This window comes from Notolepis coatsorum (assembly GCF_963971535.1).
Source record: "Notolepis coatsorum genome assembly, chromosome: 4".
Lineage (NCBI taxonomy): Eukaryota > Metazoa > Chordata > Actinopteri > Aulopiformes > Paralepididae > Notolepis > Notolepis coatsorum.
Genome location: NC_140168.1, coordinates 183218213 through 183237848, shown reverse-complemented (window position 1 = coordinate 183237848; position 19636 = coordinate 183218213). Strand labels below are relative to the sequence as shown.

Genomic DNA, 19636 nt, shown 5'->3' with positions numbered 1-19636 from the left:
GGCGTGGTGCACATCCTCGTCGTATTTCTTTATGATCAGCTCTGTGACCTTGTGTCGGCTGTTCAAGACGATCGGGTGCTTAATGTCATCTGGTAGATCGGGGGCTCTCCGCAGGCGACCACCCACTCTGATGAGATTATGTGCGTCACTCTCTGGTGCCAGGTGAATCAGTCTGCTGTCTGATGGGACGGGGTTTCCTCCCTGTAGACAGTCTAGCTCATCGGGGAACGAGTCTCTCTGGGCTCGTTGTAGTAGAAGAAGTTCTGCTTCTTCGTAGTCAGCTGCTGACATGTCAGTGGTGGACTGAATCTCTGGGTGGTGCCGCAGGAATGTTCTTTGTTGCGCACTCTCTAGGGTAATGCAGTCATCTATGTTCGGGTCTGTGGAGGCGACAGTGCTCAGTCCACAGAACATAGGCTTCTTGTTCTCAGCCTCCTCGCTACTTGCTTCCCTCGGGGTGGGCGTAGGCCAATCTCCTTCCGGGAGCTGGAGGAATGCTGGTCCGTCACTGTAGATGTTGCGACGGGTTAGGTCATCCAGGGACATTCCCCGGGTGATGACGTCAGCTGGGTTGTGTTTGGTATCCACATACCTCCAGCTTGCTTCTTCCGTTAATTCTTGAATCTCGGTGACTCTGACTCCCACGAAGACTTTGTATCTGCATGAATCAGACTTAATCCATGTGAGTACTGTTGTGTAATCTGACCACAAGATTGTTCTATGCACCGGAATGGTGAGTTCACGTTGGATTAACGTGGCTAGATGCGCTCCTGCGAGGGCTGCGCAGAGCTCTAGACGTGGGATAGATTGTTGCTTACGTGGGGCTATCCTTGAGCGGGCCAGTATGAAAGCAGTGTGTATCTCTCCTCCCATCTCTTGGGCACGCAAATAAGCAACCGATCCGTAGGCTACTTCGGAGGCATCGCTGAAGACGTGTAGCTCAATCTCGCATGTCTCTGGCCTCACTGTGGATGGGAAGTAGCTGCGGCGTATATTGACACCTGGGAGTGAGCGAAGTTCCGTCTCCCACTCTCTCCATGTTGAGGCAAGGTGTGCGGGTATTGGGTCGTCCCAGCCCTGGTCCTTGTCCCATAGTGCTCGTACAATCATCTTTGCCCTGGTGGTGTAGGGTAGAATACATCCCAGCGGGTCATATTGTCTGGCGAGTGTTCTGTACACACTCCGTCTGGTGGTCGGTATCGCCGCCGACCTTCCTTGCTCTGGAGCCAAGGGTTTGTGTCTATAGTGGAGCGAGTCTGTTTTGAAGCGCCAGACTAATCCTAGTGTCATTTCTTGGGCTTCTCCTGGGATTGTCGCCATCCAGGTCTCGCTGCTGGCAGCCTTGTCTGCGGAGGAGAGGCTGCGCAATACGTGCGGGTCACTGCTGGCCCACTGCCTGAGATCAAAGCCTCCTTTGATTAGGGAGGCGCGTAACTTGATTAGGAGAGCCTCGGCTTCTTCTTGAGTCGAGACGCTTTGTAGACAGTTGTCTACGTAGAAACTGTTCTTCACACTGTGTTGGACCTCTTCATCTGCTGCTGGGTCCTCTGTGACGTGTTTCTGTAGTGCAAATGTAGCACAGCACGGGCTGCATGTGGTTCCGAAGGGGAGTACTTCCCACTGGTAGATGGATGGGTTCTCATCTCCGATCTTCTCTCTCCATAGGAACCGTAGCAGAGGCTTGTCCTCCTCTACTAGTCTCACTTGCAAGAACATCCCTTTGATATCCCCGCTTATAGCCACCTTGTCCTGGCGGAAGCGCAGTAGCACGCCTAGTAGGGAGGGGCCGAGTGTGGGGCCGGGCAAGAGCTCTTTATTCAGATTTTGGGATCCGATCTGGTAGCTGCAGTTAAACACAATGCGATCCTTGCCATTGTGATGGACCTTGTGATGCGGCACGTACCATGATTCGGTCGTCTGATCGGCCTCTTTAATGTCAATCTTTGTTACGTGTCCCGCTGTGATTAGCTTCTCAATCTCAGCTCGGTACACACTCTGTTGAGCGGGGTCTTTGGCTAGGCGCCGCTCTGTGTTCAGTAGATAGCGCTCCGTGGCGTCTTTCTTTGCGTGAAAGGGGGGCATTCCCTCTCGCCTCAGGAGTGGAGTTGCGTATCTCATCACTCCGCCGACTGTGACTCTCTTTGTCCCCTGCTCGAGTAGGTGGATGGCGTAAATGTCTTCTTTAGAGCGAATGTCTTTCTTTTCGTTCTTAAAGGGCATTGTCTCTAGGGTCCATAGCCTCTCGACATGCTGCAGGAGAGTGGTGTCTTCTTCTGTCGTTCTGGAGTGGAAGCAGCTAGTGGCTGCGGTTCGGTTGAGAGATTTAGCGAGGGGGCCTTGTAATGTCCATCCTAGGCGGGTCTCGACTGCTGCAGGACAGCCTCGGGGACCTGTATGGACCCGGTCAATCGGGACTATGAGTTCTGCATGGTCGGAGCCTATCAACAGGGTCGGGGTAGCGCCGTCTATGAGCGGGATAGGTAATTGGCGCAGGTGCACATATTTATCCATCAACTTGGTGACAGGGTAGGTGTACTGCGAGAGTCCTATTTCTTGGCTGGTGAAAGCATTTGTGATCTCGTACCGTCGCTCTGGCTGCCCGTTGGCTGCGATAGTGAAGGAGACATTCTCGCCCTTTATCGTCTTTAAATCTCTTCTTATTGTCCGAATCGTCATTTCGTCCTTGCTCCCCCGCAGTCCCAGTTGAGTCGCAGCGGAGGCGAGCAGAAGGGTCTTCTCTGACCCGTCATCAAGGACGGCGTAAGTGTCCATGACTTTATCCTGGTAGCTCAATGTCACACGGACTACCTTTAAGAGCACTTGAGCTCCGTTGCTGCTGGCGGGGTCAATGTACATGACACTTGCCTTGGTGCCGCTCCGTGGTGCAGGTATAGGCCGTCTTCCGTTACTATCGTGTAGTATATCTAGATGGGCTCCATCGCACCGGCTGCACCTTTTCTTTAGGCGGCATTCGGCTGCCATGTGGGGCCGCGCACATCGATAACAGCGCCGGTTGGACTTTATCCATTGGCTCACTTCTTCTGCATTCATCTTTGTGAATGAGTCACATTGTGACAGCCAGTGTTCTTTCTCACAGTAGGGACACGCTATCTTCCACTTCTCCTTTCTCGAGGGGGTGCTGTGACTCTTACTGCTCGGTACTGACTCTGATTGGTGCATGACAGTCACCGATCTTCTTCCATCACTTATTCTCCTGGGTCCCTCTCTGGAGCTTGGCGTGCTCCGCCCGAAGGTGTCCAGTCGTAAGCTGCTGACCTCTCTCGCCAGGAAGTCGGCCAGATCAAGGAGGGATGGCTCGGGGCCGTCGGGATCTCGGTAGTCCCTCTGCCGCCGAAAGCGCTCCTGTCTTGCGGGTGGCAGCTTCTCCAAAATCCTCTCAACGTTAGAGTTGGCGTACAGCTCATGCCTGCCCTTCTCCCGTTGAGCTCCCAGCATCCCCACCAGGGACTGCACTTTGATTGACAGGTCGTCTAGTGAGCGATTGTCTGTGGCTGGGGGTAGGCGGTCAATATGCCTTATCTCCTGGATTACGTAATCCCATATACGTCCATATCTTTGATCCAGCGCTGCAAGGGCCGCTGTGTATGGGGTCGAGGAGGTAGCATAGGCTAGCGCTATATTGTGCGCTCGTGGTACTTTCAGGTGCTTCAATAATATTGCATACTTGTGGCGTTCATCAGCGACATCCACCATCATTGTCTCTAAGCACATCCGGAGCTCCGTGTACTGTGCTCGACTCTCATAGGCGAAGTCTGGGAATGACGGCGTGGATGGCGGATACATCGGCGAGCGTTGGGGGAGAGACCTCCTGGGCGAGTCCCCTCTTGCGCCTCGCTGTGGGCTGGTACTGGCAGGGTACCATGGCCCGCTGGTCCAGGTACTGTTCCTCGGGGCTGGTCGTGCGTCGTGCTCACCCGTAAATAGAGTCGGGGGTCTGTAGCGCAGCGCCGCGGGGGTATAGCCTGGACTGTATGGGACCTCCTGGTCCGGTGGAGTACTGTGCTGTCGTCGGGCTTGGTTTTCCTCTTCTCCCTCTTCTTCTTCTATCAAATCTTCTAGATCTTGTAATCGTTTATTTAGCTTCTCTGCAGTGTAGGCCGCTCCTTCCTTGTAGCTGGGTCTCGCTTGGACCGGTATGGGAAGGGGGTCTGCGGGGGGTCTAGACTCGGTCTGTTGGTCAAGTTCAGGGTCGCTTGCTCGTTGCGGTGACGCTGCTCTTGACTGCTGTCTCGACGAGTTCCTTGAGCCCCTGGCGGAGGGAGAGGGAGTTGTCCTTTTGATCAGCTGCTCTATTAGTTGCGCTCTGCGTCTCTTTGGGCACCGGCAGCGGCGCGCTCTGTTTCTCTTTGGGCACCGGCAGCGGCGCGCTGGGCGTCGGCCCGGTCTCTTGCCATATTCTCTTCCATCTGGAAGCGTCTCATCTCCAGACTTGTGCGCTGTTCTTCGCTCCGTTGCTGTGCTTGGAGGTGTTCGCGCTCGCTGGTCGCCTGGGCTTGGAGACGTTCGCGCTCGCTAAGCGTCTGTGCTTGGAGCCGATCGCGTTCGGTAGAGGCTGTCAGGCTGACGAGGAACGCCTGTTGTAGTATCCTCTCCGCTTCGCTGGGGGAAGGCGGTAGTGGAGGTGAGCCGCTCCTGCGTGAACCGCTCCTGGGGGTACTCGTTGGGGAGTCCTGGAGCTCTAGTTCCTCGGCGCTCTCCTCTTCTTCTTCCGTGCAGAGTTCTCTCTCTGTAGGGTTGTCTTCCTCCCGGGGCGTGTCGGGGACTACTTCTTTAGTAGTGGCGGGGGGTAAAGGCATGTCAATTCCCTCCTGGTCCCCACCGTGGGCTTGGTCAGTTACATTAGGACCTACTAGGGCCTCTGTGGTCGGGGAAACCTGGTCGTTAAGGTCAGACATAATTTTACTTTCTACTTTTACCACGTTTACCGTTTGTCGAAGGCTAGGTAGTTGACTGACAGTGTAAGCCTCTAAGTACTGAGGTGTCTGTCGTCTGCGCCGCGGGCGTTCTAGGTTAGGAGGATCGTTTCGTGGAGTGTTCATCATAGGCCATTTCGATATTAATAACACTATATTAATATTACACTAGTTACCCTCCGGCTCGAAGGACCAATTGTAGCTGAGGGGTACAATTCCCTGACTGTATTGTTAGATATGATATTTAATACCACTACCTCATGTACTTTAACTTCTGGCCACCCAGTACAAGATATAAGTATGATGAACACTTTCCCACCTGATGAAACGAACCAACACAAATGTACCAAATCGAATATTTAATACAGCAAAGGGTGTATACAACATTCACTTAATTACATTTATGATTTGAAATATTGAATATGCACTTTTATGGCAAATGAGTATTCGTAGGTAAATCAACATTGAATGTCCAATCTCTGGTTGCGCAGGGAGTAAGTATACAACCTGGAATATTTAGGAAACGATAGCGATGGTACTTAAATGATTATAGCTGGATACACTAAGGGGGGGGGGGGTCCCGCTGGTTGTAAGACAGTAGGAGGGGGGGGGGTTAGAGAAGCCGCTGGCGGTATCCCATCTGGCCGACGGTGTCTTGGGAGAATCCAAAGTCTTAGACACAGTGCCCACAGAACCTCGGGCAGCAGACGAATACAGCTGGACCCTCTGTGGAACGGTATCTGCCGGTCCACAACGGAGAGACGTGGTGCGACCTCACGTGTAGAGCGCCGCCTCACCTGGAGTCCTCTCCGGGGGGTAATTCCAACACTCGACAGTGTTGGCCTTTATCCATGGAATAATCAAAGCACACAAAGCATAATCCAAGAGCCGTGGAAGGCTCGCCGTCGTCGGGTAGAGTAATCCAATATACAGGTCCAGTCGCTCTTGACCCGGAGCTCCTCGGATGCAATCACCACTAGGGGTCTGACCAGCCTGGATAAGCGTCCAGATAACGTCAGGAACGATGGGGGTACTGATAACTGTAGAACTCGAACCGAACGATGCACCATACATAAATAGACTATTATTAGCTTAATAGAATACGTCCAACTCGACGGTATGGTGCCAAACTATGACCATTCAACTATTAATCTACACGATATCTCAATGCCTATTCTGGGCCAAGTAGGCCCTACTACACCGCACGTGCTTCGTGGGGAGGCTTTTGCGTCTGTCACTCTGTTGGAGGGTAAAGAACTGGACTAAAAGGAAGTTCTACTTTACGAGCGCCAGATATATATGCGCTGTGAACAAATAGTACCATTCGTATTTCGCCCGGCATATTACTGCGCGGAACCGGGGGTTGCCTCGACATGTTAGGCGGCACGATTGAACTTGGACCTAGGGGTATGGCAACCTGGCGCCAGGTTCTCGTCCAATGGTAGAATGAAACTATTATGGGCTGTTTAGTAGAAACGGGGATATTCAATGCATATTGTACAAGGAATATACAGGGGATATCAAACGATATACAAATACAATTAAATATATATAAATAAATATATATATATTCGGTTTAATCTGATCCTTCACAACAGTTTCCATCTGCACATTTCCATATGCAAGCCAAGAACTCCTCAAGAACACATGTGAACAACATACCCGGAATTGGCCAGATAAATCCCAGATTGCTTAAAAATAAAAAGGAAAAAAAGGAACTACTTTCTCTTCTCTCGTTTCCCTGTAGGAGTGCGCGTGTGGGACGTTGTGAGTGAGCTGGTGTGCCTGTGCACGATGCCCTCTCCCTCCAACCCCTTTGCCCTGGACGTGCGCTACGTCAATAGTCTTCCCCTGCCCGAGAGGTTCCTGGTCTCGGGGGCTCTCCTCCACTTCCTGGAGATGTACGTGGTTCACGGGAACCGGGATGAGTTGCACTATGACAAAGGTACGGTGAGATACGCTTCACCCTGTTTGATGCCACGTGTTCTAGACTCTTTAAAGGGGCACTTCGCAAAAAAAACAATGCTGATTTATTTTGCACATAATCTCACACATAAAATAACAGTTTTGCACACGTTCATTTGTTATTGAGAGTCAACTGTGACTCTGGCCACCAGTGATGTCATCGGAGACATTGTATCAGCTCTGCTTAAACTGGTTCCCTCGTACCTAAGTGTGCTTCTGTGCACAAAGCAATATAAGTATGCCCTTCGTTCTCAAGCTGTTCTAACACTGGAAGTTCCCCATATGAGAACTGAATTGGGAAAAAGGGCTTTTAAATATGCTGCTCCTTCATCTTGGAACAAGATACAGGAGGACCTATAATTACCAGGACTGGTCACCCTCGGAGAATTCAAAGCCATTTTAAAATCCTACGAACTCAGTTCCCTTGGTCAGTGCAACTGTGTTTGATCATTTGCCTGTTTGATAACTTGCCTGAAATTGGAGCTTGATGTAAATGTTTTATCTGTATTTTATTGTGATGTTCTTTTTTATGTTGAAACTTTCTGCTGCCTTGCTTGGCCAGATCGCTCTTGAAAAAGAGATTTTAATCTCAATGATGCTTATCTGGTTAAATAAAGGATTTGATTGATTGATTGATTGTGTTGTGTTCATTACAACTCCATGAAATGAGATGAGAAAATAGCAATACCTTGTCTTATAGGGAACTGCTACCTTATCATTACATTGCGCTGTATTTAACTCAACACAAGGATTCAATGTCCCTGATGACATCACCGGTGGCCACATTCAAACTCATCTACTCTCAATAACTCAAACTAAATTAATGTGTGCAAAACTGTTTAGTGTTTTTGGATGTGTGTGAGATTATGTGCAAAATAAATCTGCATCGTTGGTGAAGTGTCCCTTTACGTTAATTTGTTTGATCAAGTGTAATTTGTTCAATTAGGTGTTTATACATTACACCCCAGCAGTGGCGTAACTCTCTCTCCAGGTGTGCGGGGGACAGATTTGTGGGCGTGGCGAGTGACGTCGCTGGGGGGGGTTAGGGGGGCCCCCCCCCTCCCCCTCTCTACCCAGGGGTGCAATACCGCATTTTCCCAGGCGGTGGCGCCATTTCTCCATGTAAACGACACACTGAGCTCATACATACAGAATTTCCATTGCATTCAGAGATCTCCAGGGTTCAAACAACCAAAACACAATTATCCTCCTCTAAACCAGTAGGAACGCCTTTCATCTCTGATGGCTCCCATTGTGAAATGTATTTACAATACAAGGATGTTACAATACTTCCATTGAATATGACAACAACAACAACAACAAAAGCTACCCAACCTCCCCCAATGCACAGTTTCTATGTCAAATGTATATACTCTTCTTCTGGATTTTTTTAGTATCACAAACAGTACTGTATTTGAAAATCTGGTATGTCATAAATGTATAGATGTAGCAGTACTGTCTATCTGTATGTCATGTGTGTCATATGATGAATTGAAAATGGGGGACCCTGATGGAAACAAGACGAAAGTCTTTCTCAGGTCTGCATCCTCTTAACAATTGTATGTATTGAGCTGTACTGTACTGTACCCATTCTGCAATCTGTTAATAAACTTTTCAATCAATCAATCAATCAATCAATCAATAGAAGTTATGTTTATTATTGGTCAAATTATTCATAGTCTTCCCCTCATGTAAATATTTTGGGTTTTTATCTTTTTAACCAGAGTTATACTGCAGTTTGTAACGTAATGGTCTTTGCTATGGCAAATTGCTCTTAGAAATGGGAGTCAAGCAAACTTGTTAAAGTGTACAGCATGTGAATCAAATGTGGGATTGTTGTGACAAAGCTACAGCATAGAATTCTAAAGAAGCAAATCAAAATCCTTACTCCTGATTCCCCCAAAACACAACACTGCAGTAAATGAACTCATGCTGAAATTCTTCTTTCAACATGAGATCACTGCAATAACCAGAGGAACGTGCCAAAAAAACAGGGTCCAACTCATCTGTGAACTAAAGAGCACTTTCAAGCATTTCTAATTGCCACTTCATCTGCAGAAAATGAAATGTCATGTTTATCTCCAATCCAGAGAGTTTCTCACACCAAGAAAACCTATTTTATCTTTTAGTGGAATGAACATTGCCGGCATCAGAATACATTTGACTTCTGGTCTTCATATAATCTATCAACAAAACGGGGGGAACAGAATGAAGAACAATTAAAACAATTTGCGATCATGAAACGTTTGGAGTCTAGAATATCTGATGAGTAATCGGTAAACATTATTCTTTTAAGTATAATTTTCTTCTTCTATGTCACACACACACACACAGGCACTCATGGGGCGGGGGTGCACTAAGTGCAAGCCCAGATAAGTACTCGCTATTTGCATATCAATAGCGCCGGTCGTATTTAACACACCTGACGACCGGCGCTATTGATATGCAAATAGCGAGTGCAATCCCAGTTGATTTCAGGAACGCACCACTGCACACACACACACACACACACTGCTGGTGTCGTCACTGCTGCTGGTTTAGCTCTATAGGCAAGGGCAAGAATGCGACCCCCATCTACTGCTCTTTGCATAATAATATGACAGGTAGTCAGACGGGGGGGGGACATAACTGCATTCTGAAAAAATGCAGGGGACACATTCCAATGTCCCCCGTGGGAGTTACGCCCCTGCACCCCAGGAACATAAAAACAGCGTGTGGATTCTATCTGTATGAATTAAAGGCAGGGGATGGACCATCTTGAGTTACAACAGGGATGATTCCACAAATCTAAGATGACAATATGAATGATAGCCAGCAGATGGTGGTATTGGGCTATGTTATGAAGAAAAAGTCTCTCTCTCTTTCACCCAATTTATCTAACTATTATCTATTTATGACTTTTGTTTACGCCTCTGTAATCCATTTTCAAAGCATCGCTATGTCCTGCATTAGCCGACCTGTCCGTTCTCACTTCTCTTTCTCTAGTGGTGGAGGAGGTGAAGACCTTGAGGCGTCTGCATGTCCGGTCGCTGTTGGAGGTCCAGAGACTCCGAGGGGGCGCTCGGCCGAGAGGCAGTCACGCCACGGAGACCTCGTCTGAGGACGAGTGAACCAGAACCCCGCCGGAGCGCACGTTTACGCCCCACTCGAGTCCCGGGGCTCTCCTTTTGACTTTGCACCATGAGTAACTGATTGCATCACGCCGTGTATCGATGCAGCCGCGCCGAGTGGCCACTTTGGACTCATCGATACGTGAGAGTTTCACGCCACGTCGGAGAGAGACTGTGTGGAGTCCGTTTGAATGTCATTTTCATTTGGATGTACTGTCTGAATGTGTTGTTGTTGTTCAGGGTGTCGTTTAAATTAAACTCGACTTTGAAGAAGTCTTTATTCATTGTACACATTGCAACGTAGTCATGCAGCAACACACATTCTATGGGCGACACACACAGGAAACACACATGCATTTATTTATTGGTTGGGTCTTTGTGCTTGACCCATCCCGTCGGCGTGTTGCTTTTTAACACCGGAGCAGTGCAAGAATGTGACAATTTGACCATGTGACCGCGGCAACGCGGGAGAGCGGCAGTGCGGAAATAGGCTGTCTCTAAGACAAACTCTAACCTTAACCAGCTCCTTAACAGCGCCTAAACTTAACCGTTCTAACCTTAACCAACTCCGAAACAATGCCTAACCTTAACCTTAACCATGCCTAACCTTAACCTTAACCATAGAAAGAATATTGCCATTCTCTAACCTTAACCAGCTCCTTAACAGCGCCTAAACTTAACCGTTCTAACCTTAACCAACTCCGAAACAATGCCTAACCTTAACCTTAACCATAACCATGCCTAACCTTAACCGGCGAAAGAATACACGTTAAAAAAAAAATCATGTTAAAAAATTTGATGGGATTCGAACTTGTCAACAACGGACCGCAGGACCGCTGCGCTGCCAGGTGAGCTGAGCGCCGAATGAAAATCATGGCGGATTAGGGCGGTTACATAATGCCGCAAGCTCTGCCGCTCTGCGGTTGCCGCGCCTGCCGCGGGGCGTGTCGCAGCCAATCAGGGAAAACGCGGAAGCAACGGCAGCACTGCTCCGCTGTTATTAAGCAATAGGCATCCCGTCGTCCTTCCCCTCCCAAGGGCAGCCGGGAGCAGACATTGGTTGCGGTGTGGGGCCCAATCCAAATGCTCCTGTCTGTCTTCGCCATCTGTTCTGCATGTTTTTCCATTGGGTTTCTCTCTTTTTCTGGAGGGGAAACCCTTGCAAGAACTGGAAGAACATGCAAACTCCACACAGAAAGGCCCGGAAGATACCCCCCACCTGGGTACCCGGCAACCTTGTCCCCAAGCGGGAATTGAACCAAAGACCTTCTTGCTGTGAGGCGACAGTGTTAACCACTACACCACCGTGAACTCATTAAAAGAGTTCCAACGACTGTGGTCCCGTGTAAACATTATGTAACCCCCTCCCAAAATGTATCGCGGATTAGGACAATGGACGTTGTTTTCATACAGGATGTCCTCGCTGCACTGTGTGCTAATATACTCAAAGCGGTCGTGTTGAACACAGCACAAATGTACACAGGAGTGTTGGGTCACCGTAGTCGGACAAAGTGGCCCAAGGCAGAAGAACTTGTGGAATATATATATATAAGTATCCTGGGAAATCAGTCTCATGACTTAGAGATAAAAAAAAATCCCAGGACCTCTTTGAACCCTGTACCCAGCTTATACGCACAGTGGAATTCTGTTTTTTCTTCAGGCCAAATTTAAACTTAAAAAAAAAAGATACAAGTGCTCAGGATTGTACATAGTTCCAGCCGTGTTTGAGCTTGTCTCGTTTATCTTGCGTCTCGTTCATCATGCAGCAATAACACGAGGTGCCAGCTCGTCGAGATATTTTTAACCTTTTCTTGCGCTTACAAGTCGTAGATACATGGGAAAGGACACACTGGGGAGAGAGTCATTTACATAACTGCAGACACGGAATTGTATACAAAAAAAGTTTATTATTCCATAAAATACATACACATTTATATATGTACACAATGCCATATAAAACAGTACACTTGACAATTTAAAATAAAGACTTGAAGCAGGCACTTGGGATTCCTTTGAGATAGGGAACGTGCCGTTTGTTGCACACTGATATACATCACGACAAAGAGTACACAAAATAAAAATTAACTTAAAAAAATAAAACATTGACCCGAAATTAAAACAAAAACAGGCACCCTTTACTGTAAAAAAAAGAAAAACGAGCAGTTATCCCGAGTTTATCTTCGGTCATCATAGTGAGTAGTTGCCAGACAGGTTGTGAAATTTGGATGTTTGCCTTTGGGTCAACCCAGTCTTCCTCTAAATCTCCCTGTGTTAACATTGTAAACCTGAGACAGCGATTCTTAAGACTGTCTTATGTAATACCTACTGCACAGTGATCTCTTAAAAAAAATTATAAAAAGAAATACATGTCCTTTTCCAAAATAGGAATCTCGCACCCTCAGATGTGTCCTTGTGTGTTCTACGGAGACCGTACATCATCTACAGATACCGTATATCGTCTATTGAGACCATACATCGTATCCAAAGTGAGTTTCATAGGCCAGTCACGCGCGTGTGGATAACCTAATAGTAGCACAGGGTCTAAGAAACTCGTAAAGTTTGATATATGACGTACGGTTTTTATGACCATTTACCTCATGAAGACGCATTCCGATCATATCGGGACATTCCCGTTTTGGAAAAGGGACACGCATCAGTGTTTGAAGGCTGAAACACTTAGCCGTATGGGACCGTATTGGAGCCTGGTGAGGACTCGGCACAAGTCTCAAAAGTGTATCGATACTAAAGAGAGCAAAACGACGGCCTGTACTAGTCAACATCATGCCAGACGATGTTTAAATAGGGCATGGGTTCCAAAAAAAAAAGGAAAGTGAACCCGTCCTTTTAAGGAATTGTGGCACTTTTTGAGACTTGAGTAAATGTTACCTCGCTAACGGTTCCGACTCACTGGCTGTTGTCACGTTGTGGAATGTACTGACTGGGCTTGGGAATGTGCGTGTGCAAAAGAAGAGAGCCTGTGTGTGTGTGTGCGCATGCGAAAACAGACAGGCGTGTGTGTTTCCCCTGGGACTCGCTAATGCTACTAAATACAGCAAGTCATGAGGCGAGGAGTGGCCGGAGACGAGGAGGGCCGTGGAGGCGCGCGGGTCGGAGGCTCACGAGAAGATTCTTGATCTGAAATGTCCCCAATCGGAATGCAGGTGCACGGCCGGACATTCCAAACAGAGGCTCCACATGGGAACACAGTGTTCCCAGTGTTCCGACACACACACACACACACAGAGAGAGAGAGAGAGAACTAAGAGGAGGCACTTGCTCAGATCATGGCCGAGTGATTTTCCACATAAATGCTAATAAATTATCAGAATGGCCATCGCTGAGGAAACCTGCTCAAGCAGGATGCTCCTGCCGTTCTTTTTCTGGCCCGCCGCCACAGACTCTTGCCAAGTGGCACGGCGTAACCGCCACAAGTAGCAAGGCCCGTCATACGAGTCGAGGGGGGGGGGATGAACACGGGAAAGAAATGAAGAAAACCTAGGTGCGGATTAACCACAATGCGAATAAACGGGAGAACTGTGTCACGAATCGTTCGCCCCGACGGCTAGTGGTGCACCTGGAATATAGTGAAAGTAGTAGAAAAACAATCTTGTTATGACATTAGTCCTTTCAGATGTGCCACCGCATGTGCCGGATAGAATTTAGAGACCTGAACATCCAATGATGGAACAATGGCTACTGTGCGGAGTTCTGGAATTCCGTGAGAGAAACATTCCAAATGAACGTGCATCTGAAAGGGTTAACTGCATTTCTGTTGGAAAAAGAAAATAATCAATAACCATGGCACTAGCAGCAGTCCATGTGCTTTAACTGGGGCGAAACGAAGCCTAGAGCTTTGTTTTTGTTTTGTATGACATGCCTAAAAGTAACTCTGCCACACACGCACACGATTGTGACCTTGGCCAAGACAAATATATATTGTCACATTGTAGGCTATACTCCCACATGTAGCCTCCTCCACCCGACTGAAAAACAACGTAGAGTACATTGAAGAGAAAACTGCTCACACCACAGGGTAAAATCAACATGAGTACATCTGACAACTTGATAAAAAAACAAACCTTCAGAAGCAGCGCAGGACGCTTGACTGTCTTTATCCAGTTTAGGCTGTAATTCTGTTTAACATCATTTCGGTAATGGCTGTGGTTTTTGGCAATATCCTAGTTGGGTTCGAGCCTGGGTATCGAGCCTTTCTTGTCCCTTTCAACGGACCGAAACTTGGCGGCTCGGGAGTATCAAGGAGACTCTTCCACAAAAAAAGAAAAAGAAACGGATCACCTAAAGTGGAAACTAAATGGTCCCGCTTTGAAGAAACAGCTTACCGCCGGTCACAAGTCCCCCTAGCAGCTGTTGACAAGTCAACAATGGCGGCTGTCATCAGCATCTCAAAGCTATACAAACGCATTGTTTGCTACTCTTGCAAAACGTCAACCGGTCATGTTGCCACTTTTCAAATCCCTCAACCAATACTCGCTGATTACGGAAATGTCCCCTCAGGAGCAGAAAAACAAGAGTCCCTCGTACGTCCATTTATGGACCTTTCCCTCCCCTCTGTCCTTCCCTTCGTCTGTCCTTCCCTCCCCTCCCCCACTTCAGTGGTTGCGTGGTCCTTGAGGTTATCAGGTTAATGCGGTCCCATTTCGAAGGGCGTCGGGAGCGCTGGTTCAATTCCAGCTGTCTGAGGCAGACCCTCGTCTGGTGATGGCCCTGAGAGGGCTGCGGGAGATGGAGCCCCTCTTCCAGCGAACTGTAACACAAAAAGACACGAGTCAAAACACACCCTTGTTTATGGTCACCAGTCGCCAAAATACTGGCGCGAATAAGGAGTGCATGCAGGCATTCACATACTTAATTGAGGGCCATCAACAAGCCCCATTCCATTTCCATCCTGTGTGACTGAGGGGGCCGCCCCGATCTAGCTATGATGTTGCCGCTAGCCTAAATAGTTGCTTGCCTAAGCAGCATTGCTTTCAGTGAATATTTCCATGTTAAAAAGGTCTGTGGTGTTTTTGTCCCACACTTGAGGAAAGGAATCAAGTACAAGAGTGAGGACAAGTACTTCACAGACCATCAAAGGCTGAGATGCAGCGACAACCACTTATTTTAGACAACCGCCCTGTTCTCCCACCCCAGTCCCAGTGCGCTAAGCCGCCTCACCTTTGCCCAGACTCGTGGGTAGCGTGCAGCTCTTGGGGGACGTGGGAGTGTCGGCCATCTCCTCGCCTCCCTTCCCAGTCACGTCCCCCCCCGCGGGCAGGGTGGCCGACCCGTCCTGCTGCCAGTCGCTCAGCGCCCGCTGGAAGGAGTGCGCCAGGCACGCCGTCATGTCCCGCGCCCGCTCCTCCCGGCTGCACCAGAACACGCGGCACTGGAGCTGCTGCCCGCGCTGCTTGCAGATGTAGAGGAAGACGTTGGGCCGGCTGGTGTCTGCGGCGCAGTACGCTATGTCCTGCAGGTAGGTCTTGGTGAGCTGGCGGCCCGTGCTCAGCTCCTTGACCTCCACGTAGCGCGGGCGCACCACGAGGGCGTGGTCCTTGCCGAGCTTCTTGCCGGCGGCCGCGCCCGCCTCCAGCAGGCGGTCTATGGCCTCCTGGGCCTGCTCGCGGTCTAGGGAGAAGATCTTCTCCGTGCCCAGGTAGTGGACCTTGAAGATCGGGTCGCCGTGGGACAGGGACTCGGTGCGGTCGCGGCGGAAGCGGCGGCGCAGGGCGGCGGGGGAGTTCTTCAGGGTCTGCATGAGGTGGAAGGTGCCGAGAGACATGGTGCGTCTCAGGCCGGGCTTTGGGGGAGAGTGGGGGTCGGGAGCAGGTGAAACGCCGCTCCGCGCGGCACAGTCCTCCTCAGGCTTGCTTCCGCTTCTCCACCGGTCTTCTACGAAGGGAGGGTAGTTGCCGCGGCTCTTATCTGGAAAAGGGTGGCAGGGGGGACAGGTTGGTTAGCAGGCCGCTTTCAAAGGACGCATAAATGATTGAGCTGAACAGACATCCTTACGTAGCTTTGCTGATGAGTGAAAGTACATGTTTAACTTTTTCTTGACACCAACACTGATTAGCTTGAAGAACTAATTTGTTTGATTATCTGCTGTCCAGTGGGGTCATTGAGCCTACATCTTTATACTAAACAAGGGGCAGGCGGAACACATTAAACCAAAGTGTGGGGGAACAAAAAGGCCACCCAAGAAGCAGGGCAGGATCAGTTGTGAGCGTGACGCAAGCAGAGCATGTTCATATACCACCACAGATGCCAGATATAAAATATTGACCAGTACACTGGGCCTTTTGTCTCGATAGGAGAATTGAACATACAGTGCCGCTTGCTCTCATTGCATGACTAATTAACTGGAAATCTTCCAAAAGCAACCGTTGACCATTGCCCCAACATCCCGAGTACTGTAGGCTACTTCCTGTTTTTGGACTCAAAACACCTATCATCACCAACAACATCATCAATCATAGGCACGCTCTCACGCCATGTTTATTAAGCCAAGACTGGGTTCACCGAAAAGCACCCTTCCTCATCCCTGAAAAGACCAGGGTCTCCCTCATCCCACAAAGACCAAGGTCTTCTTCATCCCACCCAAACACCAAGGTCTTCCTCATCCCACCCAAACACCATGGTCTTCCTCATCCCACTAACACCAGGGTCTTCCTCATTCCACCCAACACCAGGCTCTTCCTCATCCCACCCAAACACCATGGTCTTCCTCATCCCACCCAAACACCAGGCTCTTCCTCATTCCACCCAAACACCAGGCTCTTCCTCATTCCACCCAAACACCAGGCTCTTCCTCATTCCACCCAAACACCAGGCTCTTCCTCATCCCACCCAAACACCATGGTCTTCCTCATCCCACCCAAACACCAGGGTCTTCCTCATCCCACCCAAACACCAGGGTCTTCCTCATTCCACCCAAACACCAAGGTCTTCCTCATCCCACTGTGTGTTCCAACAGCTGAGCTGCTCTTGGGAGGAAACCCAGCCCAGCCCGCTCCCCGGTGAGTACTGGGAGAAAAACCCCAATGGTGAGACTAACCCTCCGCGCAGACACACATCAAGAAACCATCAAGAAGAGTCCCACGTGAGAGGAGGGGACACAGCGAGCGCATTCCAGAGTCCGGCTCCTGCGACCCAGCTAGCCGACGGGGGACTTTATGTAACCATCCCAGCTGGCCTCCCATTGTCCCGCGGCCTCCCAGTCAGAACCTCGACCATTGTCCCGCGGTCTCCCGGACCCTCGACCACTCTCCCCACAGCAGCACACACCGCCACCATTGTGTTCTGCACTTTATTTTTCCCCCCTCTCTCTTTTCTTGGCCATTCTTTCAACATCCTCCAGGCACCTCTCAGAAGTGACTCGGAGGGAGAACCGCCGACTGTTCCGAGGTACAGACCCATTGTTAGACGAGACCGCTGCAACGGAAACAGCTTTGCTGCTGCTGCTACACCCCCACCACCCACCAGCACCACCACCCACCCCAAATATTTCTCCTAAAAACAATGGCATGCTTTGGTGAGTGTGTCACATCACAAGAGATGCAAGCCGACCCGGCGGGACCGGCACGTAAACAACACACAGGTATGTATATACGCGCACGGGTGTGTGTGACATAACGTCCAGAGGCAGAAGCAGAAGCACGGTGAACACCACCTCGCGGCTTCGGGTTCGAGATAAACAGTCGTTTATTGCCACTTAAAATCAGAGGTGGAAAGGGATTTATCTCAGGATAAGGACGTAAAGAAATGACATTCAGGTACACATACGTGTGTGTACAAAACACACAGGCACACAGAGAATACATTCACTGTGGATAAAGGGTTATAAATAAAATGTACTAGTCGTCTTGACAGCTGACATGTTTACAAGTTTGTACACACACGACACTGACTCAGTTCAGCATGTCATGCATGTTTGGGTCTGATTGCATACACTGTATATCTGTGGTTATTTTTGAATGAATGATGTCCACTAACAAGAGCAGTAGTGTCAAAGCCCACTGACTGATCTCAAGTCAGTTGCACACACACACACGCAGGGGGTTTTGGAGACCTCTGGGATTGGGAGTGACGTTGGTCGTTGGGGATTTTCAGTTCTCTTCAGTGTAGGAGTTCCAACAGGCGACGGACGTGACACGAAAAGCACCCTCACTAAAGAAAAGGTATCTTGGTGGTGGTCATTTCAGTATGGTACAGGCCATTGTATAAATAATTCACCATGGTAAAGGTTATACCCTGACGATGGTAATATAATGGTATTCAGATTTCGTTTTAGTCACTATCATCATCATCATCACAGAGACCACAACAAATATGCAAATACCATGATACTTTGTGGGGGGGGGGGGGTATCATGATAACGTTACTTTTTTGTGAGGGTAAACAGTAGCAGCATACACACTGCAGTCTCCTGTCACGAAAATCCTCACGAGATGCTAAATTCCCAATTAGCTTTAGTAAAAGATGATTGATTGTTTGAACATTTTATTAACAGATTGCAGAATGGGTACAATACAGTACAGCTCAATACACACAATTGTTAGGGGGATGCAGACCAGAGAAAGACTTTGATGACCAAAATACAATTATTCAAAACGTACTCCAGTGTCAAATTTGAGGGGGAAAAAAACAATATAGCCCAAAGAAACCATGACATGATTATTCTTATGTTGAGGTGAAGCTGGTTTTACCTGGCCACAGTTTCATGCAAACGACGTCCTCTGGCGCTTGAAGTGAACAAGGGCGCTCAGTGTTCTCCTCCGGACAGGTGGACTTATTGGCTACTATCTACTGATTGATAGATAAAAAAAAGCCTATAATTTAATTTCCAATTACAATTAATTCAACAACCTGGTCGTTATCCTCTGCAACAACAACAGGTATCGGCCGCTCCCGTCTCGCTTCTTGATGAATAAAAACATTGACTCCCCGCGATATGATGCGCTTTCAAACGTACGTATCGAAGAAACGCAGACCGCAAGATCGCTTGTTTTTGCCAGTAAAATACTAAAAAGTCATGCGCTCATTATCTCCTCCTCGTCGTGTTGTGTGTGTTCAGTGATACTCAGACAGACTGGACCTGAATGACTCAAAGCGCGTCTGACACAAGCCTTTTGAACCGCGTGGGCGCGCGTAATGTCTGAGGACGCGCGTCTGTGATGTGATGAGGTGAGAGAGAGAGAGAGAGAGAGAGAGAGAGAGAGAGAGAGAGAGAGAGAGAGAGAGGGCGCGAGAGGGGGGAGAGAGGGCGCGAGAGGGAGAGGGGGGGAGAGGGAGAGAGAGAGGGGGGAGGGGGAGAGAGAGGGGGGGAGGGAGGGAGAGAGAGAGAGGGGGGGAGAGAGAGAGAGAGGGGGGGAGAGAGAGAGAGGGGGGGGGAGGGAGAGAGAGAGGGAGGGGGGAGAGAGGGAGAGAGAGGAAGGGGGAGGAGGAAGAGCCGCCTGAAGGAAGTGGAAGAGACATGAGGGCATGCATGGGAAAATGAGCAAAGTGAAACAGGGGAGGTGCAGAAGGAAGATCGCCTGGTCCTGAATCCTATTAATAGTTTAGGCCTACTTCCCTATAACTATCTGTAGCCTAAGGCTGGGCGACATGATTACTGGAATATTTCAATATTAT

At 49.1% G+C, this 19636-nt stretch overlaps 2 protein-coding genes across 4 annotated transcripts in view; one reads left to right on the top strand and one right to left on the bottom strand.

Annotated features, from left to right (window-relative positions):
• The window catches only part of LOC311226806 (uncharacterized protein), a 35048-nt gene extending 24825 nt beyond the window's left edge, over positions 1-10223 (top strand). For 2 of the 3 annotated variants that reach the window (XM_084312210.1, XM_084312209.1), the window contains 2 exons: positions 6682-6879; positions 9885-10223. In XM_084312210.1, coding sequence (XP_084168336.1) covers positions 6682-6879; positions 9885-10009 — 323 coding nt within the window. In that variant the 3' untranslated portion in view covers positions 10010-10223. The remainder of the gene's footprint in view (positions 1-6681; positions 6880-9884) is intronic. The other variant, XM_084312211.1, reaches the window with a different exon arrangement.
• A 1679-nt stretch (positions 10224-11902) lies between these two features.
• Positions 11903-19089, bottom strand: LOC311227125 (low density lipoprotein receptor adapter protein 1). The gene is made up of 3 exons (XM_084312666.1): positions 18712-19089; positions 15185-15931; positions 11903-14774 (listed from the first exon to the last, which is right to left on the bottom strand). The coding sequence occupies exons 1-3, from the start codon at positions 18725-18727 to the stop codon at positions 14692-14694; spliced, it is 846 nt and encodes a 281-aa protein (XP_084168792.1). The 5' UTR covers positions 18728-19089; the 3' UTR covers positions 11903-14691.
• Positions 19090-19636: the final 547 nt, after the last annotated feature.

What these genes read in the sequence shown, in the direction of transcription:
- LOC311227125 (XM_084312666.1), bottom strand. An exon ending in ACCCACGAGTCTGGGCAAAG is followed by an intron (nt 14,775 to 15,184) that starts GTGAGGCGGCTT and finishes TTTGTGTTACAG; the next exon opens with TTCGCTGGAAGAGGGGCTCC.